At 53.9% G+C, this 19394-nt stretch overlaps 3 protein-coding genes and 2 non-coding genes across 6 annotated transcripts; 2 read left to right on the forward strand and 3 right to left on the reverse strand.

Moving 5' to 3' along the window:
* Nucleotides 1–40: 40 nt before the first annotated feature.
* Nucleotides 41–3838, forward strand: GAMT (guanidinoacetate N-methyltransferase). Of its 2 annotated transcripts, XM_030966596.1 has the most exons (7): nucleotides 41–65; nucleotides 699–884; nucleotides 1890–2035; nucleotides 2117–2180; nucleotides 2732–2799; nucleotides 2916–3026; nucleotides 3147–3838. In XM_030966596.1, the coding sequence occupies exons 2-7, from the start codon at nucleotides 701–703 to the stop codon at nucleotides 3285–3287; spliced, it is 714 nt and encodes a 237-aa protein (XP_030822456.1). In that variant the 5' UTR covers nucleotides 41–65; nucleotides 699–700; the 3' UTR covers nucleotides 3288–3838. The 2 variants fall into 2 exon arrangements, with proteins under 2 accessions (XP_030822456.1, XP_030822455.1); XM_030966595.1 differs by lacking the exon at nucleotides 41–65 and having other exon boundaries at nucleotides 80–884.
* Nucleotides 3839–3842: 4 nt separating this feature from the next.
* On the reverse strand, nucleotides 3843–7930 carry NDUFS7 (NADH:ubiquinone oxidoreductase core subunit S7). The gene is made up of 8 exons (XM_030966597.1): nucleotides 7814–7930; nucleotides 7567–7603; nucleotides 7253–7321; nucleotides 6829–6943; nucleotides 5819–5998; nucleotides 5691–5737; nucleotides 4938–5026; nucleotides 3843–4543 (listed from the first exon to the last, which is right to left on the reverse strand). The coding sequence occupies exons 1-8, from the start codon at nucleotides 7827–7829 to the stop codon at nucleotides 4446–4448; spliced, it is 651 nt and encodes a 216-aa protein (XP_030822457.1). The 5' UTR covers nucleotides 7830–7930; the 3' UTR covers nucleotides 3843–4445.
* Nucleotides 7931–8113: 183 nt separating this feature from the next.
* TRNAN-GUU lies at nucleotides 8114–8187 on the reverse strand. The gene has a single exon. It is a non-coding gene; the product is annotated as a tRNA-Asn (tRNA).
* Nucleotides 8188–8413: 226 nt separating this feature from the next.
* On the forward strand, nucleotides 8414–8486 carry TRNAF-GAA. Its single transcript has one exon. It is a non-coding gene; the product is annotated as a tRNA-Phe (tRNA).
* A 1116-nt stretch (nucleotides 8487–9602) lies between these two features.
* PWWP3A (PWWP domain containing 3A, DNA repair factor) lies at nucleotides 9603–18077 on the reverse strand. The gene is given in 15 exon segments (XM_030966845.1): nucleotides 9603–10575; nucleotides 10806–10894; nucleotides 11583–11954; nucleotides 11956–12014; nucleotides 12166–12216; nucleotides 12481–12556; nucleotides 12812–12872; nucleotides 13353–13429; nucleotides 13881–13951; nucleotides 14295–14408; nucleotides 14858–15799; nucleotides 16245–16315; nucleotides 16550–16641; nucleotides 17081–17176; nucleotides 17795–18077. Coding segments are annotated over 14 exon segments (2208 nt in total). The 5' UTR covers nucleotides 17138–17176; nucleotides 17795–18077; the 3' UTR covers nucleotides 9603–10499.
* Between the last annotated feature and the right edge of the window lie 1317 nt (nucleotides 18078–19394).

Consider the following 19394-nt stretch of genomic DNA (forward strand, 5'->3'; position numbering starts at 1 on the left):
GGGGTCCCATTGACCATTCCAGGATCCCATTGACCATCCCGGGAGTCCCATTGCCCACCCCGAGGGTCGCATTGCCCATCCCCGGTGATCCCATTGCCTATTCCAGGGTCCCCATTATCCATCCCCAGGGTCTGATTGCCCATTGCAGGATCCCATTGCCCATCTCGGGGGTCCCATTGCCCATCCTCAGGTCCCATTGCCTATTCCAGGGTCTCCATTTCCCGTTCCGGGGTCGCATTGCCCATCCCAGGGGTCCCATTGCCCATCCCGGGGGTCCCATTGCCCATCCCGGGATCTCATTGCCCATCCCTGGGGGGTCTCATTGCCCATTCTGGGGGTCCCACTGCCCATCCCGGGATCTCATTGCCCATCCCGGGATCTCATTGCCCATCCCAGGGGTCCCATTGCCCATCCCGGGATCTCATTGCCCATCCCGGGATCTCATTGCCCATCCCTGGGGGTCCCATTGCCCATCCCGGGATCCCCCACCACCCCGTGGTGCCCTGTTCCCGATAAGGGCTCCCATTCCTGATAAGAACTCCCATTCCCGATAAGGCCCCCGATCCCCGGAGGGGCCCCAGCCGGCTGTGCACACTCAGCACTTTCCAGCAGGGCTATTTAAAGCCGGCCAAGAGCCCGGTGGCCCTTTCTTTCTCTCCCTCCCTCCCTCCCCGTCCAGCTGGACTTTCCTCCCGCAGCCATGAGCTCTGGAGCAGCGGCGGGGCCGATCTTCACCGAGGGTGAGGACTGCAGGGCGGCCTGGAGGGAAGCCAGGGCCGGCTACGATGAGCCCGATGCCCACCTGGAGATCCTGGGCAAGCCAGTGATGGAGCGCTGGGAGACGCCCTACATGCACTCGCTGGCCACCGTGGCTGCATCCAAGGGTAATGGGGGGTTCTGGGATGTGCTGGGGGTGCAGCTTCCCCAAAAGCAGCTGGGATGGGGGGAGATGTTCTGCTGGGGGACCCCATTGCATGTGGCCCCCACTGCATGTGCCCCCAGGGGCAGCAGGGCCATGGTGGCACTTGCGTCCTTGTGTCAGGGAGATGCATTCTTGAAAGGGGATGGGGATGTGGGGAGGGGATGCAGCCACCTCCTGTTCAGGATCTGCCACTTTTGGGGCTGTTTCTCCTCCCAGAATTTGCCACTTTTGGGGCTGTTTCCTCTCCCAGGATCTCCCACTTTTGGGGATGTTTCCTCTCCCAGAATTTGCCACTTTTGGGGCTGTTTCCCCTCCCAGAATTTGCCACTTTGGAGCGTCCCTCCTGATCTGCCCTTTTGGGTTTTCCTCTCCTGGGATCTGCCACTTTTGGGGCTGTTTCCCTTCCTGGGATCTGCCACTTTTGGGGCTGTTTCTCGTCCCAGAATCTCCCACTTTTGGGGATGTTTCTCCTCTTGGGATCTGCCACTTTGGGGCTGTTTCCTCTCCTGGGATCTGCCACTTTTGGGGCTGTTTCCCTTCCTGGGATCTGCCACTTTTGGGGCTGTTTCCTCTCCCAGGATCTCCCACTTTTGGGGATGTTTCCTCTCCCAGAATTTGCCACTTTTGGGGCTGTTTCCCCTCCCAGAATTTGCCACTTTTGGGGCTGTTTCCCCTTCTGGGATCTGCCACTTTTGGGGCTGTTTCCCTGGCAGAAGGAGGGTTGGACGTTTTTGCTCTCACTGGGATCAACTGGGGGGGTTTGTTGGGGACAAAGGACCACTGTGGGGGGGGACAGCAGGTGACAGAGACATGGGGCTGCTCCCAACTTCTCAGTGCCAGCAGCACCACGTGCTCCCAACCTGCCCCCAAAGAGCTCAGTTTGGGGAAAGAATGGGTCAGAATTCAGGGTTTGGGGGGTTTGAGGCAGAGAACACGCAGAGCTGTGAGTGCTGGGTTCCACCTGCAGGCGGCCGCGTGCTCGAGGTGGGGTTTGGCATGGCCATCGCTGCCTCCAAGGTGCAGGAATTCGGCATCGACGAGCACTGGATCATCGAGTGCAACGAGGGCGTTTTCCGGCGCCTGGAGCAGTGGGCCAAGGCACAGCCACACAAGGTCAGGGGCAGGCTGGGCTGTGCCAGGCTTGGGGGGTACTTGTGGCCCCCCCAACCTCACCCCTCTGCCCCCCACCCGCAGGTGGTGCCCCTGAAGGGGCTGTGGGAGGACGTGGTGCCAACGCTGCCGGACGGGCACTTCAGCGGTGAGACACCAACAGCAGGATGGGCAGGGGCTGGCCTGGGCACCCCACTGCAAAGCCCAGGGCATCCCAGGACATCCCTGAGCCATGGAAAGGGGCCAGCAGTTTGGCCAGGGTGCAGGTGGAGCTCAGATTCTCCCATGGGGCTGGGGACACGGCACAGCTGTGCCCTTGGGGTCCTTGTCCTGGCCTGGATCCTTGTCCTGGGGAGCAGATCCTTGTCCTGGCCTGGATCCTTGTCCTGGGGCTGGATCCTTGTCCTGGGGAGCAGATCTTTGTCCTGGCCTGGATCCTTGTCCTGGGGAGCAGATCTTTGTCCTGGGGAGCAGATCCTTGTCCTGGGCTGGATCCTTGTCCTGGGGAGCAGATCCTGGTCCTGGGGAGCAGATCCTTGTCCTGGGGGCCATCACATCGCTGCCTTCCAGGGCTCAGAGACATGGGGAGGGAATTGCAATGGGAACAGAACAATAGCAGGCCATGGAGGGGATTTTCCCGGGACACAGGAGCCCCTCAGGGTCTCTCCCAGCTAACAGCCAGCCCCTGTTCCCGGGCAGGGATCCTGTACGACACCTACCCGCTGTCAGAGGACACCTGGCACACGCATCAGTTCAACTTCATCAAGGTGACGCCTCCGGGAGCGGCTCTGGGGCGGAGCTGGGGCTCCAGGGGGAGCTGGGGCCGGGGGCTGAGCGGGAGGAGCTGACCCGGATTCCCAAAATTGCCCAATTCCCGGGGCAGGGCCACGCCTTCCGCCTGCTGCGGCCAGGAGGGGTCCTCACCTACTGCAACCTCACCTCGTGGGGGGAGCTGCTCAAGACCAGGTACAGCGACATCGAGAAGATGTTCGAGGTGAGCTGCTCCCCTCCCCGAAGCTGTGGAACGCCAGAGGGGAGCTCGGAGGGGTTTTCCTCCAGCTGTCCCGTGTCCCTTCTCACGTGAGACACCCACCTGCCCTCCTGTCCCCTGCAGGAGACCCAGGTGGGGCCGCTGCTGCAGGCGGGGTTCAGGAGGGAGAACATCAGCACGAGGGTGATGGAGCTGCAGCCGCCCCTCGAGTGCCGTTACTACTCCCACCCCAGGATGATCACCCCCACCGTCCTCAAACACTGAGGGCCTGCCCGGGGAGGAGCTGGGCGTGAGCTGAGGAGGAGAAGGAGAAAAGCTCTGATCTCCTTTAAAGCCCTTGAGAGATGGGTGGAGGCTTGGGATGGATTGCAGGGGACAAAAGGAGAGGAAACCCCCTGTCCCAGGAGCCCCCTGTCCTGGTGGGGTCTTGTGGGCTCTGGGGAAGATCTCACCCTGCTCTGTCCCCTCAACACTTCAGTTAAGCTGGAATTTCACAGTGTGGTTCAGAGCCTTTGGCCAAAGGGGTTCCAGAACCAGCCATTTCCTCTAAAAACTGCATCATTTTGAGAAATCACAGGGTGGCTTCCCACAAGAGTCAAATAATCCAAACCAGGTGGGAGAAATGGGGCAGTCTGAGGCATTTTGAGGCATTTCAGCTTCTCCTGAAGCAACTCCCCAGGGAAGTTTCCCAACATTTTTGGCCAAAGCCCACGGCAGCAAATCCTGACCCCAGCACCCCCTCACAGCTCAATAAACGATGTTTCCTCTCTCCCCAGAAGGGATAAAGTCCATTAAAAGGAATGAAATACCCAAACTGCCGTTCCCGAGCGATTTATTTGTCTTTCCAAAGTGTGTTTGTCCCTCAGGCACGACCATTCCTCATCCCAGGCTCCTGGGATGCATCCAGGACAGGCTGCTTTATCCCTGCCCTGCTCAGGAGCTCTACATTCACATTTATTAATCACATTCTGATTTTAAGCATCAGTATTTGACTTGTTACAGAAACAGAATTAATTTCTGGCCCCTGTGCACACAAGTATTATGGAGTTATTAGATCCTGTGTAGGAATTGCCAACAAGGAGCAGGTGGTGAGTAAGGGACGAGCTCAAGGAGAGCTCAGGAATCACCTGGACATGTGTTGGGTCTCAAAACTTCCCAACAAAACTAAAAAAAAAATTCTGGCAAAGCCTTTATGTCATGATATATCATCACCTTCCCTGACATATTGTCCAGACCAGAAACCAACTCAGCAGTGTTATCAAACTCAGCTCCTGCTTTTTAGCCCAGTTTTTCAGCCCCTCAGATCAGAGGGGTTTATTAAAGACAGAAAAGCACCTGGAGCAGGTAGAGTTTTATTGGAAGGCGTGTGAGGAGCCGGATTTGTGCGTAAATGTGAGCAGTGAGTGGGGACATAAATAAAGGCTATTTCCTGTACCAGATCTGCATCCTCCTCTCCCTCTTGATTTTCCTCTGCAGCTGCAGGATCCCATAGAGCAGAGCCTCAGCTGTGGGGGGGCAACCTGAGAGAGAGAAAGGGGAGAAGGGAGGAAGGTCACAGGGCAGGTACCTGCACGGAGCTGGAGCCAGCAGCAGGTGCCAACCCCAGGCCTTATCCCAAAGCTGACTCCCCTCTGGCTTTGTGGCTGGCACAGGCAGGAGTGTAAGAAACTAAATTGATGCTGTTTACAAGAAGATCTTCATCAAACATAGCAATTATTAAATTTCAAAGTGTATCCAAACCCCCCTCCCACCCCACTGATGATGCCACCACCATCATAACCATCCCCATCCCAAAATCCCTGGAGCTGCTGCAGCTTCCCCACCACTGAAACAGGAAAACCTTTCAAAGCTGCACCTGAATGCAGAGAATTCCCCTCTCCCTGCCCTGCTCCCAGGTGGAGCTGCCCCTTGTACCTGGCACGTAAATGTCCACGGGCACGATGCGGTCGCAGCCCCTCACCACAGAGTAGGAGTAGTGGTAGTAGCCCCCACCGTTGGCACAGCTGCAGGACAGGGACAGGGACAGGGACAGGAAGGTGAGCAGGAGGCCAAGGGAAGGTGGCCCTGGGCAGGTGGGCACTGCCAGGCTCGGAGCCTCCAGCTCCACAGGTGACACCACCCTGCCTGGGAGGGTTTCAGATGAATCCAACCCAACTGTGCCCATCTCCCTCACAAAGCACATTCCACAGCCCTCCCTCTCTGCTACAAACCCTTCATGTTGCCTCAGAGCTTTCCCAGAATTTGTCCTGTTCCAGCCTGGACCGGCCACCCTCAACCAGTGGGGACAAAAAAACTCGTGGGGACAAGAAAATTGTGAGAATCGTGCAATTAATGAGGGTGGAAAAGACCTCTGAGACCATGGAGTCCAACTGAGTCTCTCATGGAGCAGATTCCAAGTGAATCCCCCATGGAGCAGATTCCAATTGAGTTCCCCCATGGAGCAGATTCCAGCACAGCAGAAGCATTTTGAAAGCCAAGAGCAAACTCTGGCATTCTGGATATACACAAGTTTGGCAGCTGCAAAGCCTCTGAATCCCTCCCTGGGAGGATTCACACACACCACTCCCAAAAGGAGCCTTTCTCTACTCTACAAGGCTTTTTAAGAACTTAGAAACACAAACAAGTGAAAAAATTCCCCCCCAGCACCGAGGACATCCCAGCACTCACCTCCCCATGGACACCACGTAGCGAGGCTCTGGCATCTGGTCATAGACCTGCAGAACAGGGATGTTTGGGGTGATGCCCACCTCCCCCCACCCCCACCCCAACCCCCATGCCCCCCGAGCTCCCCGTACCTTGCGCAGAGCCGGGGCCATTTTGTTGGTCAGGGTCCCTGCCACGATCATGACGTCGGCCTGGCGGGGGCTGGCCCGGAACACGACCCCGAACCGATCCATGTCATAGCGAGGGGCTGCCATGTGCATCATCTCCACGGCACAGCAGGCCAGCCCGAAGGTCATGGGCCACAGGGAGCTCTGTGGGGACAGCCAGGGTGACACACACAAAGGGAGAGATCAAGGTACCAGGAGCAAAACGCACGGAGCCAGGGGAGTGGGTACAGGGAGAGGTGCAGAGCTGCTCCCCTGACACTGCTGAGGCCACCTCAGAGCCACCAGGGACAGCAGAGAGGGACAGCTCTGAGCCCCATGGGGACAGCACAGAGGGACAGCTCTGAGCCACCAGGGACAGCAGAGAGGGGACAGCTCAGAGCCACCAGGGATAGCAGAGAGGGACAGCTCTGAGCCCCATGGGGACAGCAGAGAGGGGACAGCTCAGAGCCACCAGGGATAGCAGAGAGGGACAGCTCTGAGCCACCAGGGACAGCTCTGAGCCACCAGGGATAGCAGAGAGGGACAGCTCTGAGTCCCATGGGGACAGTGGTGTCCCAGTTCAAGGACAGCAGAGAGGGACAGCTCAGAGCCACCCAGGGACACTGATGTCCCAGCTCAGAGCCCCATGGGGACAGTGGTGGCCAGATAAGGACCAGCCCAGCCAAGGCAAAGCACAGCACACCCAGGGCATTGTCACTTATGTCACCCTTCCCCACAGGCAGAGCAGCTGCCCAGGGCAGGGACAACTCCAGAACTGTCTTTTCCTGGTGACCAAAGGGCAGTTCTATACCCCCCCAACACCCTCAGCACCTTCAGCCCGTGTCCCACACTGTCACTGGACCCCAGGGTCACCCTCTGGCCACAGAACTCGGCCAAGGGAGCTCTGAGCCTATTTTTATCTCCAGCAGGAGGTGCCTCTGGTGTGCCACCCCCTGTCCCTGGATGCCAGGGAGCCTGGTGGCTCAGGGACTCACCCGCCGTGCCCAGTTGACCAGGTCATCGAGCTTGGCAATGACGTACTCGCCACGGCTGCTGGGGACGTAGGATTTCCTCTGGACAACAGCAGAGCTCTTCTGGACCTGGACAGAGCTGAAAGGAAACCATCACTCTCCAGTTATTTCCTTGCAAAATCAGCATTTGGCCCTCCAAGGGGCTGTGGCTTGGAATGACAATGCCACCCCTCTGTTTGTAGCAGCGGGTTCTCCCCGGTGTGGGATCTGTGGGTTTGGTGCTGGGGCAGAGCCCCTCAGCCATACCCCAAGCACAGCTGCCCCTCCCCGGGGCTCCCAGAGCCGCCAGAACCCCACGGATTTTAGCACAGGAGGTGCCACTGGGACCCCCCGCCCGGGAATGGTGGCACAACCGGCTGTTCCCTGTCCCCAGGGCAGGAATTGTCACCTGTCAGCGCGATCGGCCGCCGGCGTCTGATGGAGCAGCTGAGCGTGCACGGGACTCACAGAGCCGGGCCTGGGGACAGAAAGGGCCCGCACAGGGTGACACAGTGACAGAGCCCCCGCGGGAGCCGCTGCTCCACAAACCCCAGCGGGGAAGGAGCCCCGCAGTGACCCCCGAAGCTCGGGGTGCTGTTCAGCCGCGGCTCTGGGGTCCCCCCGGTGCCCCATCTCCCCCAGCCCCGGGGTCAGCGCTGTCACCGCCCGACCCTCCCTGCCCCCGGGGTCCCTCCGCCCCGGTGCCCCCAGCCCCGCGCTCACCGCCAGCCCAGCACACCGTGCGCGGGGAGCCGGAGACCTGCAAGAGAGGACGGGAGAGCTCAGCCCGGCTGTGGGCCACGGCCGGGACCGGGAACGGCCTGGTGCCCCCTCAGGGCTCCCCCCCCGGTCACTCCCTCGGCGGAGGGCCGAGAGCTTGTTTCGGTGCCCAGACCGGTCCCGGTTCTCATCCCCGTCCCCGGTCCCGGTCCCCATCCCCGTCCCCGTTCCCGTCCCCGGCCCCGCTCACGGCCCAGCGCCGCCATCTCTCCGCAGCCCTTCAGGCAACCTCTGTGCGCGGTGCACCCGCTAAAGGGCCCGGCGCGAAACCGCCTCAGCTCTCCGGCGGGAAACGCGTCCCGGGTGAGGGGTTCCGCAGGCACCCTCTGGCTCCGCCGCGGCCCGCGGCAAAACGACCCCAAAACGACCCCAAAACGATCCCAAAACGATGCCGGCAGGCGGGGCCGTGCCGGAGCTGCCGCAGGACTCGGCGGGAAAGGCCCGTCCGGTAGCTGCAGAGCCGCGGTCGCGCAGGAAAATAAGGAGCGGCCGTCCCTGGGTGGGCTCGAACCACCAACCTTTCGGTTAACAGCCGAACGCGCTAACCGATTGCGCCACAGAGACCGCGTTGCCGCTGCTTTTCGCCTGGCGCCGTGTCCCGCCTGTCCCATGCCCGTGTCCCACATCCCGCTCTCGTGTCTTGCTTGTCTCTCTCCAACCACTCCAGCCTGTCCTGTGTCCCGTGTCCCACATCCCTTCCCTCTGCCCCGCCGTGTCCCTCCCCGTGTCCCCCCGCCCAGCGCGGCGCCACCGGCGGTGACGGGTGGGGGGGGCGGAGCGCGGCCGTACAGCCGAAATAGCTCAGTTGGGAGAGCGTTAGACTGAAGATCTAAAGGTCCCTGGTTCGATCCCGGGTTTCGGCAGAAGCCTTTTTTCCTGCCAGGATCTGGGCTGCAAAAGCGCTGTTTTCACCTCAAAACACCCCCGAGGGTTCGGAGCTCATTTTTCGCCCCCCAAACTCTGCACTTGATCGTTTTAATATCCTGGAAATACAGACACACAACAGGGAGGGGTGAAGGACTGTGGGCTGTAACACTGGATTAATGATAAATATTATTAAATAAATATGAATTAATAATGAGTTAATGATCTTACATTGAGGAGGCAGCTGAGGGAACATGGATTAATTAACACTGGACTATCACAAGCAGAGGTGGTGTGTGTCAGCCCATTTTAAATAAAACACAAGAACAAAACCCAGTGAGTTCATTTATCAGTGATTAATAATGTGAGACTGATACAGACAGTTTTTATGCATCACATAAAGCTGTAAGATCCTATATTCACCTCCTGAAACACTGGGGTGGAAGCACCACCCACCACAGATTAAAATAATCAAACAAAAGCAGCAAATGTTGATAATTCACTTCATCCCACTTTATTGAGTCCGCATGACTGATACATGGTGAGGCTGAGCCTGGTGCCCAGTCCCAGCGAGTGACCGGTGGGGCAGCACTGGAAGGGGGTGGCACAAGGTCAGGATGATCCCTGGCAGTGCCCAAGGCCAGGCTGGAAGGGTTGGAGCACCCAGGGGACAGTAGGAGGTGTCCCTGCCCATGGCTGGCCTCTAGGGTCCCTTCCACCCCAAACCATTCCAGGATTCCACAGCTGCAGGGAAGGTGAGGGGAGGTGGTTCTGCTTCTGGGCACGGGTCTGGAGCAGGATCCTAAGAGCACTCGAGGAGTTTTGATGGAGAAGGGAACACAGGGTTCATGGAAAAGAGGGGGAAGTTGAGCCCCATCTCCAAATTACCCCAGAGTATTGGGATGAGGGGCAGGCAGTCCCTCCCCAAGCTCTCATCTCCAAAGGGAAAGTGCCACTCACAGCTCTGAGTTAACTCCATCATTAATTTTTTATCCTAACCCACAAAATACATTCTCCCTCCTCACAGGCTTTAATAAAACCCTCACACTTCCTGGCCTGTCCCTATAATTGAGGTACTTGAGATAACAGGAATAAGGATTCCATGGAAAAACTCATTAGAGAGCACAGAGCAATTAAAAGTGTAATTAAAATATATTCAGATAATTACTACAGCCAGGATAGACATCTGGATCCCAATTTCAACTTCTTCATTTCAAATCATCTTGGGTTTTACTGGACAAGCAAGGAGATCATATTTCATTATCACAGAAAAACCCTAATCAGGGGGTTTTATGTATCATTTATCATTATTCATCATTAATTAGTTGTTGGTGACACTGCTTCCATGTGCCACAGCTCCAACAAAGGTGGGCAGGGAGCTGGGCAGGGAATTTAGATGAGAATTGGGAATTTAGATGAGAAAAAGACAATCAAAAGCCTCCCAAAATTCACAGCCTCAGAAGAGGCAATAAAAACCAGCATTCCACTGGTTCAGTTAGAGAAAAAGGGAATGTTTTTGTTTAAACAAACCTGGATTCCTTCTCCATGGAATTTGACTTGTCAGAACAAAACAAGAACCCAAATCTTGGTGATCCAGGTGGCAGCCCTGTGCAGCAATCTGATTTCCCACCTTTGGAGATCCATGAAGCAGGAAGGGGGAACCCCAGGAGCCTTCCCTGCCAGGAACCCCCTTGGTTTTATCAGCAGCAGGGAGGCCACAAAGCAGGACAAGATCCCTTCCCAAGTCAGGTGTTTGGCTAAAAGAACCCACGTGGAAGTCGGTGGAGCAGCAGAAGCTCTGCACAGCCCTGGGGGTCTCTGGCAGCCCCCCAGGAGGGCACTGATGGATGAGGATCCAGTGGATCCTGAACACAGCGAGGCCATGAAGCAGCAAGAGGTGGGAGCAGAGGATTTGGGAATACACACACAGACTTTACAAAGAATGCCACGTTTTATACAAATCACTACTGGTTATTTACACCTGGTGGCCCCAGGACAGCCCCAGCCACTCCTCAGCTCTCCACAGGCTCTGGCTCAGTCTTGAGCTTTTTGCTTCCCAGGACTTGTTCATCAAACAATTCTCTCTCTCTGGAAAGAAAAATACAGAAGGTTTTAAGTTAAAACAGGATATGATTGTCCAGATTACATCCCCTGGACAAATTAAATTCGCAGGGTTGGAGTAGCTCCGTTGGCACATTTTCCACATTTTGTCCCTCAAATGAGGAGAACACTGAGCTCTCCTGCCCTCACCTGAAACCTTCTCTGTATCCAACAATAAAGGAGTAAAAACCCTTGGAAAATCCTGAAAACAAATCTACCTTTTGCTCACAGGTGGTCCTTTAATGTATTTCTCTTCTGCCTTCTCATAATCAATGTCATCCACGGCAGCAATGGCACAGATGATGGCCTAGAAAAGCATTGAATAATTAATAATAATAATCAATAAGCAAAACTAAACCATAGCCAGGGATTTGAAACTGCCTCAGCTGAGCATGTTTTGAGAAAAGGGCTCCTCAGTAACTTAGAAAACTTGGATGAAACCTCTCATCGAGTGCCTGAAATTCTTAAATAAAAAATTTGAAATTGTTCTGTATCATCCCCCTTGGGGGTATTTTTATCCTCAGATTAAAATATTCTTCACAGTAGTTTTGTTTCTACACGAGTTACTGTTCTCCTGGGAAAATTCCTGGGAAGAACACAAGGTATCCACAACAACTGTAAGAACAGCCAACAAACCACCCCCACCTCGACACACACAAAGGACCAAGAACAACCCTGAGAAGTTGCCAAATTCAATAAAAAACTCCAAAGCAAAGCTTTGAAGCATTTCAGAGGTAATTAAAATACATCAGGAAACTATCAGCCTGCTTTTAAAAACAACAATCTACCTGAAGCTTCTCTTTTCTGTGCTTAAAAATCAGCATTTGAATGACTCAGGCTGTAGGCAGGGGTGAATACTCCTGTCTGGCTCAGCTCTGGGAACTCTCCCCTCATCATTCCATAGGAACCACATCACAGCAAAGGAATAAATAATGGGAATTAGTGTCATTTATCACTCCCCAGTTCATTTTTCTCCCTGTTTCATGCCCCCTCACCTCAGGTAAAAGCACATCTGAGATGAATCTGATGCCATCCCCCAGGATCTGGTGCAGGTTCTTGGTGTCCATCTCCCTGTACACCTCCTTCAGGTACCCAACCACCAGGTCCAGCTGCTCCTCATCCTCCAAGTAAGTCTCCACACAGGTTATGTACCGGCTGGAATTCAGGAATTTCTTCAGCCAGCGGGATTGTTTCCCACTTTTCAAGATCCCCAGGAGATGCTCCTCAGCCCCTTTGGTCTTCACTATGAACTCCACCAGCTTCTTGTTCTCCCTGTCCCTGGCAGCTCTGGTCCTGTCAGGGAGGAGCTTCCTGGGGGGTTTCTGTGGGGAGGTGTCTGAGGAAGACTCTCCAGCCCCTTCCTCCCCCTGTGTTTGGGAATGCCATCTGCACCACACTCTGGTACCCCTCTTTCCTCACTGGGTAGCCTGAAAGAGAAACCACAAAAATTTATATTTAAATGGGTTTTCAAAATTACAAAGGGTTTTCACAGCCATAGCAATAGAAAATAAGGAATTTTATTGTTGAGAGGAGTTTTTACCCAGCCAAGAGAATTCCCAAAGGGATGGATTCACTTACTGATATCAGCAGCAAAATACTCCAGGAAGGACCCAGTGAAAGAACGACAGCCTAAAAACCCAAAACAGGGGCAGAGATCAGTTCCATTCACCCAGGAATCAAAACCTGGGGTTCCCTTTTCCTGATGGATCCCAGGATGAGATCCCAGAGAAGCTGGGAGTGTGTCCAAGGCCAGGCTGGACAGAGCTTGGAGCAGCCTGGGACAGTGCAAGGTGTCCCTGCCCATGGCAGGAGGGGACTGGATGGAGTTGAAGGTTCTTCCCACCCAAACCATCCTGGGATTTGGTGATTCCATGGTCACCTGCCCCTCCTTACCCACTCGGATCCGATAGTCCTGGATCAGCTGGAGGCACCACTCGATTTCCCTGGAATAATTCTCCTTGGCTCGTTCCTGCAAAACAAGGAGGATTTTCTGTCCCAAACCCAGCAGCTCTCCAAGAGTTTCAGCCCAGGATGCCAAGCAGGGGACAGAAATGGCCCGTGACAATTTTTTCCTCACAGTAAAACAGCTCCTGCCAGAACTGTCAGAGGGATGAGAGTGGCTTTGAGGGGGCCAAGCCCCACATTGCCCCCCTGGCCATTTATACCCTGAATTTCCCACTGTATTTGTCCAAACCCTGCAGTTCTACATCTCTGGGATACTCACAATGAGCTCCTGCTTCTCCTCACAGTCAAAGTGCTTCAGGCTCTTCAGAGACACTGAGAAACTTTTAAAGAAACACAGTCAGAGGTAAAACTCAGCTGCCTCACTTCCCTCTTATTTACTGCAGTTCTGCTTCTCCCTGAAAATCCCATTTCCCAAGGAATTAAGGAGCACAAATTTTAATGGTTTTTGCTTCCAGAGCAAGTTAAAAGTATGGAAACTTCTAACAAATGAGAAGTACCTGGTTTAGAGAAAAGTTAAAGGCAGCCCAGTGTTTCCAGAAAGTTTGGGCAGCACAAGGAAAACAGTGGCTGCATTCCAGGGATTTTTTTTCTGTTTTGTTTTTGACTCCTCAGCTCTTCCCAGGGACAGGGAGCTGCCTCAACCTGCAGCATGACAAAGCACCCACAACCCTCACCTGGCCCAGCCCCTCCCTCCCACATCAACCTGGAGAGGACTGTCCTCACCCTGCACCAGGAAAAGGGCACAGGACATGGAATATCAGAGACTGGAAATTCAGGATGGGATGGAAATCCACATTTACCCTTTTTTCTTCTCGTTTGTGGTGCCATCTATGAAGAGCACACAGGCCCTCCGGTGCTTCCTCTTCACTGCTTTCACCTGGAGAGAGGATAAAGCCTCAAAAATCCTAATCTTGATAAAACAGGGATATTTTTCTGTGGATATCACCCACTACAACCCACACTTCAATTTTTCCTGTTGCTGTAACTTTCCTTTATTACACAAACATGAAAAACTCAAGCAGAAGCTGTGACGAGTTCCCCAAAGGGAACATTTTTAGTGCATAAAGGGCCTCCCCCCCTTTCTTTTGCAAATTGGGAACAAAGTTCTGCTCCATGACAAAGGAACTGGGATAATCCTGCGCTCTGCACAAACAGGTGTGAAGTGACCTGACACATTTTGAGTGCTTTTAGCACAAATTTACTTCTATCAATTTTGAAATGCTTCTACTGGAAGGTCTTTTAACACTTCCAGGAAGGGCAAAAGTCACTCCAGAGCTGGGAGTTGCTCCTTATCAGCAGGGATATGAGGAGGCAGGAGCTGCTCTTACCACTGCTGGCCAGTACGGATAGCGCCGCAGCTTGCACCACACCAACATCCCTTCCTCGAAGAATTTGGGTTCTGGTGTGAAAAAGAAGGGAAATTTCCCTTAAAAACAATAAAACAAAACAGATGCTGCCCCTCTCTTCTTCTCCTCCAGGAGTTTCTCTTCAGTGCTTTTACAGTGACCCCAAAATACAGCACAAGGAGTCCTGAACTGAAACTCAGCAACTTCAATGCCAGGGCCTTGTCCAGTTTCAGGGATTTTTCATTTCATTCTGCAGCAAAATGCCTGATGGACCCAGGAAATGCATTTTATCCCAAGCCTGGACACAGCTGGATCCCCTCCTGGAATCCCCAGGGATTGCAGGCAAACTGAAGCTCCCACAGCAGGAAGAGCCTCAACCCTGTGCTGATGTCTCACCTCGATGGAACAGAACACTTGGGAAATTCTCCTCCTCTTCATCTGCCAGAGGTGAGAGTGGAGGGAGGCTCTCTGAGGAAACTCTCCTGGAAGACATCCCAGAGGCTTCCAGCCCTGCCAACAGCACCAGGATCCAGGGATTAGGACAGGATCAGCTTCAGAGCAGGTGAGACACATCTGAGTGTGACCCAGAGGGGACCTGACACACCTGCACACTTCTAGTTAGGGAATCCTAATTCCCTGATCAAGTGGATAAAAGGGGAAAGAATGGGGCTGGTCTCAGGACCTCATTCAAAAACATTTATCAGAGAGCAGTAAGGGAAAACAAGTGTGAGCTCAAAAAAACCACCCCAGTTTTCCATGAAAAACCCCAAGAAACTCCAGACAACCCAAACACCTCCCAAGCCTTCCCCAGCACTGAAGGGATCAGCTTTTCTGCTTCCCAGGAATGGAAACCAAAAGGAATTAAATCAACAATTCAAGAGGCACTTCCCCAAAAGCAAAGCAACATTCCAAGGTCCCACATGGGATGAAGGTTTCCCTTCCCCAAGGGATTTGCCCACCTTCATCTTCCTCGGAGTCAGGGGCTTTATTCCCAGCCAGGTGTGAGGGATCCTGGTTCTGCTCCTCCTGAGGCTGAGGGAAGGCACCAGAAGGCCCAGGTGAGGATCCAGGGTGGTTCCTGCATTTCCTGTCTGTGCCTGAGGCCACACCTGCCCCATCCGGGTGTTTTCCACCCTCTGCCTCTCTCCTCCCATCCAGCTGCTTTGCCAGGCTCTCACTCTCACTGCTGATGCTTTTCTCCAACTCATCTGAGGCAGTTTCACAGGAGGAATCCAGGAATGCTCTCCCAGGCTGAGTTCCTTTCTTTCTGGAAGGTTCCACGGCGCCAGATTTAGAGGGGACAGAGGGAGACCCCTCCTCAGGAGCCACCTGTGCTTGATCCTGGGGGGAATCACCCCTCCATCTTCTTTTCCTTCCTTGCTGACTTCTTCCAGCCTCTGGCTTACAGGAGACTCCATTCTCCATTTTGGGCTGGATTTTCCTCTGTCTGGGTGATGATTTTGGTTCTGGTTTTTTGCAGTTGTTACTGTCAGGGGCTGGTGCCACACTCGAGTCCCTGGCACCACACCTGGCAGGGTTTGTGCCACCCCCACGTGCTCTGGCAGGGCTTGTGCCACTTCCAGGTGCTTTTCCACTCCTCCCTGGAGCCACAGAACCTCTCTGGCTGCGTGCTTTGGGATCATCCTTCACCCCAGAGTTATTCTGGCCTTTCCTTTTCCTCTTGGCAGCCTCAGGTTCTGACTTTTTCGAGCGAGAGCGCAACAAGAAGCTGTGGGAGGGGGTGGGTGGGGCAGATTTCTCCCAGGAAAATTCAGTATTTGGTCCTTCTGCAGGTGGCATTTGACTGCTGGAGTCAGTCTCATGGAGAATATCCAGGGCAATTTTAAGGGAACAGCGATATTGCAGCTCCTCCACTGCCTCGCTCATGGTTTTCTTTTGCTCTGATGAAGAAAAATACTCAATAAATGATATTATCCTCATTGTTCTATCATAAAGAAATAATAAATGTTACTCCCAGTATTTGTTTTAAGGTGCACTTTTTACTACTGAAATCGTCCACAATTCCCAAGGCAAAGAATGGAGACACACAAAGACCAAGCTGGAAGTGCCTCATTTTGAGGAAAACTCACATTTCTTCACCATCCCTCCAACAAACCACCCCAGGGAAGAGGAAAATGATAAATTTTTAACCTATTTTCCAGCTTTATGGTAAAGGGGAAAAGAAAATAAGTGAAATATAGAAGTTTTATCCCCCCCAGGCTGAATTTCTGAGGGGATTTTATACCTAAAAAAGACACAAAGCAGCACATTTGGGGCTGAGTTTTTAGAGGTATTTTACACCCAGAAAGGACACAAAGCAGCACATTTGGGCCCCTCCCTCCTCACCCAGAGTGGAGGCAATGGCCTTGATCCTCTCCTCTGTCAGGGGAACCACGTTTGCAGAGCTCACACTGACCCTGGAACACAAAAAAGTGACTGGAACCGGCAGTAGAACACTCCCAGCACCACAAAACTGCCCTCAGACAGCAAAAATCCCAAATATTGCCTCCTTGCTAGGGTTAAACACCTAAACCTTCTGTAAATCCAGGATCCCATCTCACAGGCACCTTCAGATAAAAGGATTCCTTTCCTCCCCTTATTTTTTTAACCTCTGAGAACGCAAATGTGTGATAGGAACAAGGATACTCAACTGCTTCTCCAAGCCGAGGATTTCAGCTTTAAATCCCATCCTTTTTGTGGTGGCAACAGGACTGCTCCCAGCAACTCCAGGTTTGCACAAAACCTACGTTAAAAGTGAGAAACCTCCATTTAAAATCCTGACCAACAGCAAAACATTTAACCAAGAGCAGCTTGACAGTGCCTGGGAGCAGCCTCAGGATTGTGGATTGATAAAATCCCAGGATGGACTGGGTGGGAAGGGAGTGGAAATCCCATTTCATCCCAGCCCTGCCATAGGCAGGGACTCCTTCACTGCCCCAGGCTGCTCTGGAAATCCATTCCAGGGCCTCACCACCCTCACAGGGAGGAATTTTTTCCCAATGCCCCATCCAACCCTGCCCTCTGGCAGTGAGAAGTTATTCCCCGTTGCTCCAGGCCCTCTCCATTTTTCCTGTTGGCATCTCCACAGCTCAGACAAGTTCAGACACGTTGGCTGGGACCTCTCCCTTCCTTCCTGCTCTGCTCCAAGCAATCTCCACAAACATTTCCTCATTCCTCCTCACCTTGGCTGGCCACAAACGCCTCTTCCACTTGCAGAGAATGAACTCTTGGTCAGTCATGGCTGAGCTTCACGGGGAAAAGGGCAATGCCAAGGTGTTCTGAGGGGAAAAAAAAAGGGAATAAAGGAGTCAACCACGTTTTTCCATTGTAGTCTTGGTTTTTTGAAGGAAATACAGGATTTAATCAAACATCTTACTACAGTTATTATTGTTTACCAGTGAAGGGATCACTGCACTGATATCACCCTGCAGCTTCTCCAATATTATATCTTAAATTCCATTTTTCTGTAGAAGCTGTGGCTGCCCCATCCCTGGAAGTGTCCAAGGCCAGGTTGGACAAGGTTTGGAGCAACCTGGGATGGTGGAAGGGATGGGATTGGATGGGCTTTAGGTCCTTCCAACCCAAATGATCGCAGGATTCAAGAATTCCGTAATTCTAGAAGCACAAGTGGCTCTCACTGTGCGAGGAAAACACTATCAGCAATTACACAATGCAGCCATGGGCCTGCCCAATCCACAGCTTCCTGCGACCAAACCCTGAAAACAGGGAACTACAGCCTAAAAATAACGCGCAGGATAGACTTTTTACACCGCCATTTGATCCCAGTTTTTACATACGATTTGCAACAGAAACCTGAGCAGAGCGGCCGCAGACCCCTCAGGGCTTCCTCAAGGGCTTTAAAAAAACCACATAACTAAAGATCTTCCTGTACTTACACAGTCCCGGTGCTGGGATGGCCGCGGCTCCGGGATCGCGGCCCTGCGGAGGGAGAGAGGGAGGGACGAGGGGCCGTTAGCGGAGCCCGGAACGGCGGGACCGGTGTGGGACCCCCGTGAGGCGGCGCGGGGACAGCGGGAATCGCCCGGCCCCAAAAACCCACGTGAGGGGAGGGACGGGACCGCACAAACCCCCCCGCACCGTGAGGGGAGGGACGGGACCCTCCCCTAAACGGCCCTCGCTGAGGGGAGAGACCCCCAGAGTCCCGCACTCGGTGAGGGACGGGACAGGGCCCCCAAAGCCGAACCGGTGAGGGGAGGGATGGGACGGGACCCCCCCGTCCAGAGCTCCCTCCATTAGGAACGGGACCCCAAACCCCCCTCCGGGAGGGATGGAACCGTCCAAGCGCTCTGTGAGGGGAGGGACGGGACCCCCCAAAACGCCTCGGTGAGGGGAGGGACAGGACCTCTCCATATCCCCACTCACAGGGGTCGCCCCCACCAGCCTTCCCTGCTGAGGGGAGGGACGGGACCCCCCCCAAAACGCCTCAGTGAGGGGAGCAACGGGGTCCCTCAATACCCTTCCCTCACAGGGGTCACCCCTCAATCTTCCCTGCGGAGGGGAGGGACGGGACCCTCCAAAACGCCTCGGTGAGGGGAAGGACGGGGCTTCGCCCGGTCAGAGGACGGGCGAGACTCCCAAACACAACCCTGGTGCCAGTGATGGCCCCCAGACCACATCTCCCCTCCAGATCCCGCTTTAAGGCCCGGGGGGCTGGGGGGGGGCGGGGGCACCGTTACCGTGCGCGCTCCCGACAACGCCGGCCCCCGCGCGCGCCGCCCTCCACACGCGGATCTGCGCACGCGCCGCGCGCGCCGCCCGGCCCCGCCCCCTCGAACCAATCAGCGAGCGCCGCTTGGCGCCCCGCCCTCCTCGCCGAGGCCAAAACAAGAGGCTCAGCCAATCAGAACGCACGCTGCTGCCTTAGCCACGCCTACCCCATCTTCTATTGGCGAGTTGGGCGGAAGCCGCTCCTAATCTGGGGAGGGCGGCATGGCAACGGGGCTAGTGACGTCATAGGTAGAACTGTGACGTCATGTGATGGTTTGGGTTGGAGCTGCGAGCCCGGCCATGGGCAGGGACAGCGTTGTGAAAAATGTGTGGTTTATGATTGGTTTTTGGCAAATATTAAAATGAATATTATATGTGTTATGTTAGGGTTATGCTGTATTAATTTATGTATTAAATTACTCTGTATTAATTATTTAAGTAGCGTGTTAAATACAGTTTAGGTTATAACATAATGTAACGATGTATGTGGGATAGTTTTTTAAAGAATGGAATGAGGTACTCGCAGCAGATAGCAGCCAATCACTTTGTTTTTAAAATTTTAAAAGTTTAATGATAATAAAATGGTTATAAAAATAGCAATATAATTAGAGTAATAATTATTTGGACAATTTGGATTAGGACAATATGAGACAATAAGAACAAAGAGTTATGGATGTCTGGGTACCTCTTTCTGGGCAAAATAAGCCCAAAAAAGGACACAGTTAACAGAGGATTAACCCTTAAAAACAATAACCTGTTGCATATTCA

This window comes from Camarhynchus parvulus, chromosome 28 (assembly GCF_901933205.1).
Source record: "Camarhynchus parvulus chromosome 28, STF_HiC, whole genome shotgun sequence".
Lineage (NCBI taxonomy): Eukaryota > Metazoa > Chordata > Aves > Passeriformes > Thraupidae > Camarhynchus > Camarhynchus parvulus.

What these genes read in the sequence shown, in the direction of transcription:
- NDUFS7 (XM_030966597.1), bottom strand. An exon ending in CACGGTGTGCTGGGCTGGCG is followed by an intron (nt 7,322 to 7,566) that starts GTGAGCGCGGGG and finishes TTCTGTCCCCAG; the next exon opens with GCCCGGCTCTGTGAGTCCCG. An exon ending in CGTGGACATTTACGTGCCAG is followed by an intron (nt 4,544 to 4,937) that starts GTACAAGGGGCA and finishes TCTCTCTCTCAG; the next exon opens with GTTGCCCCCCCACAGCTGAG.
- GAMT (XM_030966596.1), top strand. Translation starts at nt 701, where the DNA reads ATGAGCTCTGGAGCAGCGGCGGGGCCGATCTTCACCGAGGGTGAGGAC. An exon ending in CACCGTGGCTGCATCCAAGG is followed by an intron (nt 885 to 1,889) that starts GTAATGGGGGGT and finishes TTCCACCTGCAG; the next exon opens with GCGGCCGCGTGCTCGAGGTG. An exon ending in ATCAGTTCAACTTCATCAAG is followed by an intron (nt 2,800 to 2,915) that starts GTGACGCCTCCG and finishes TTCCCGGGGCAG; the next exon opens with GGCCACGCCTTCCGCCTGCT.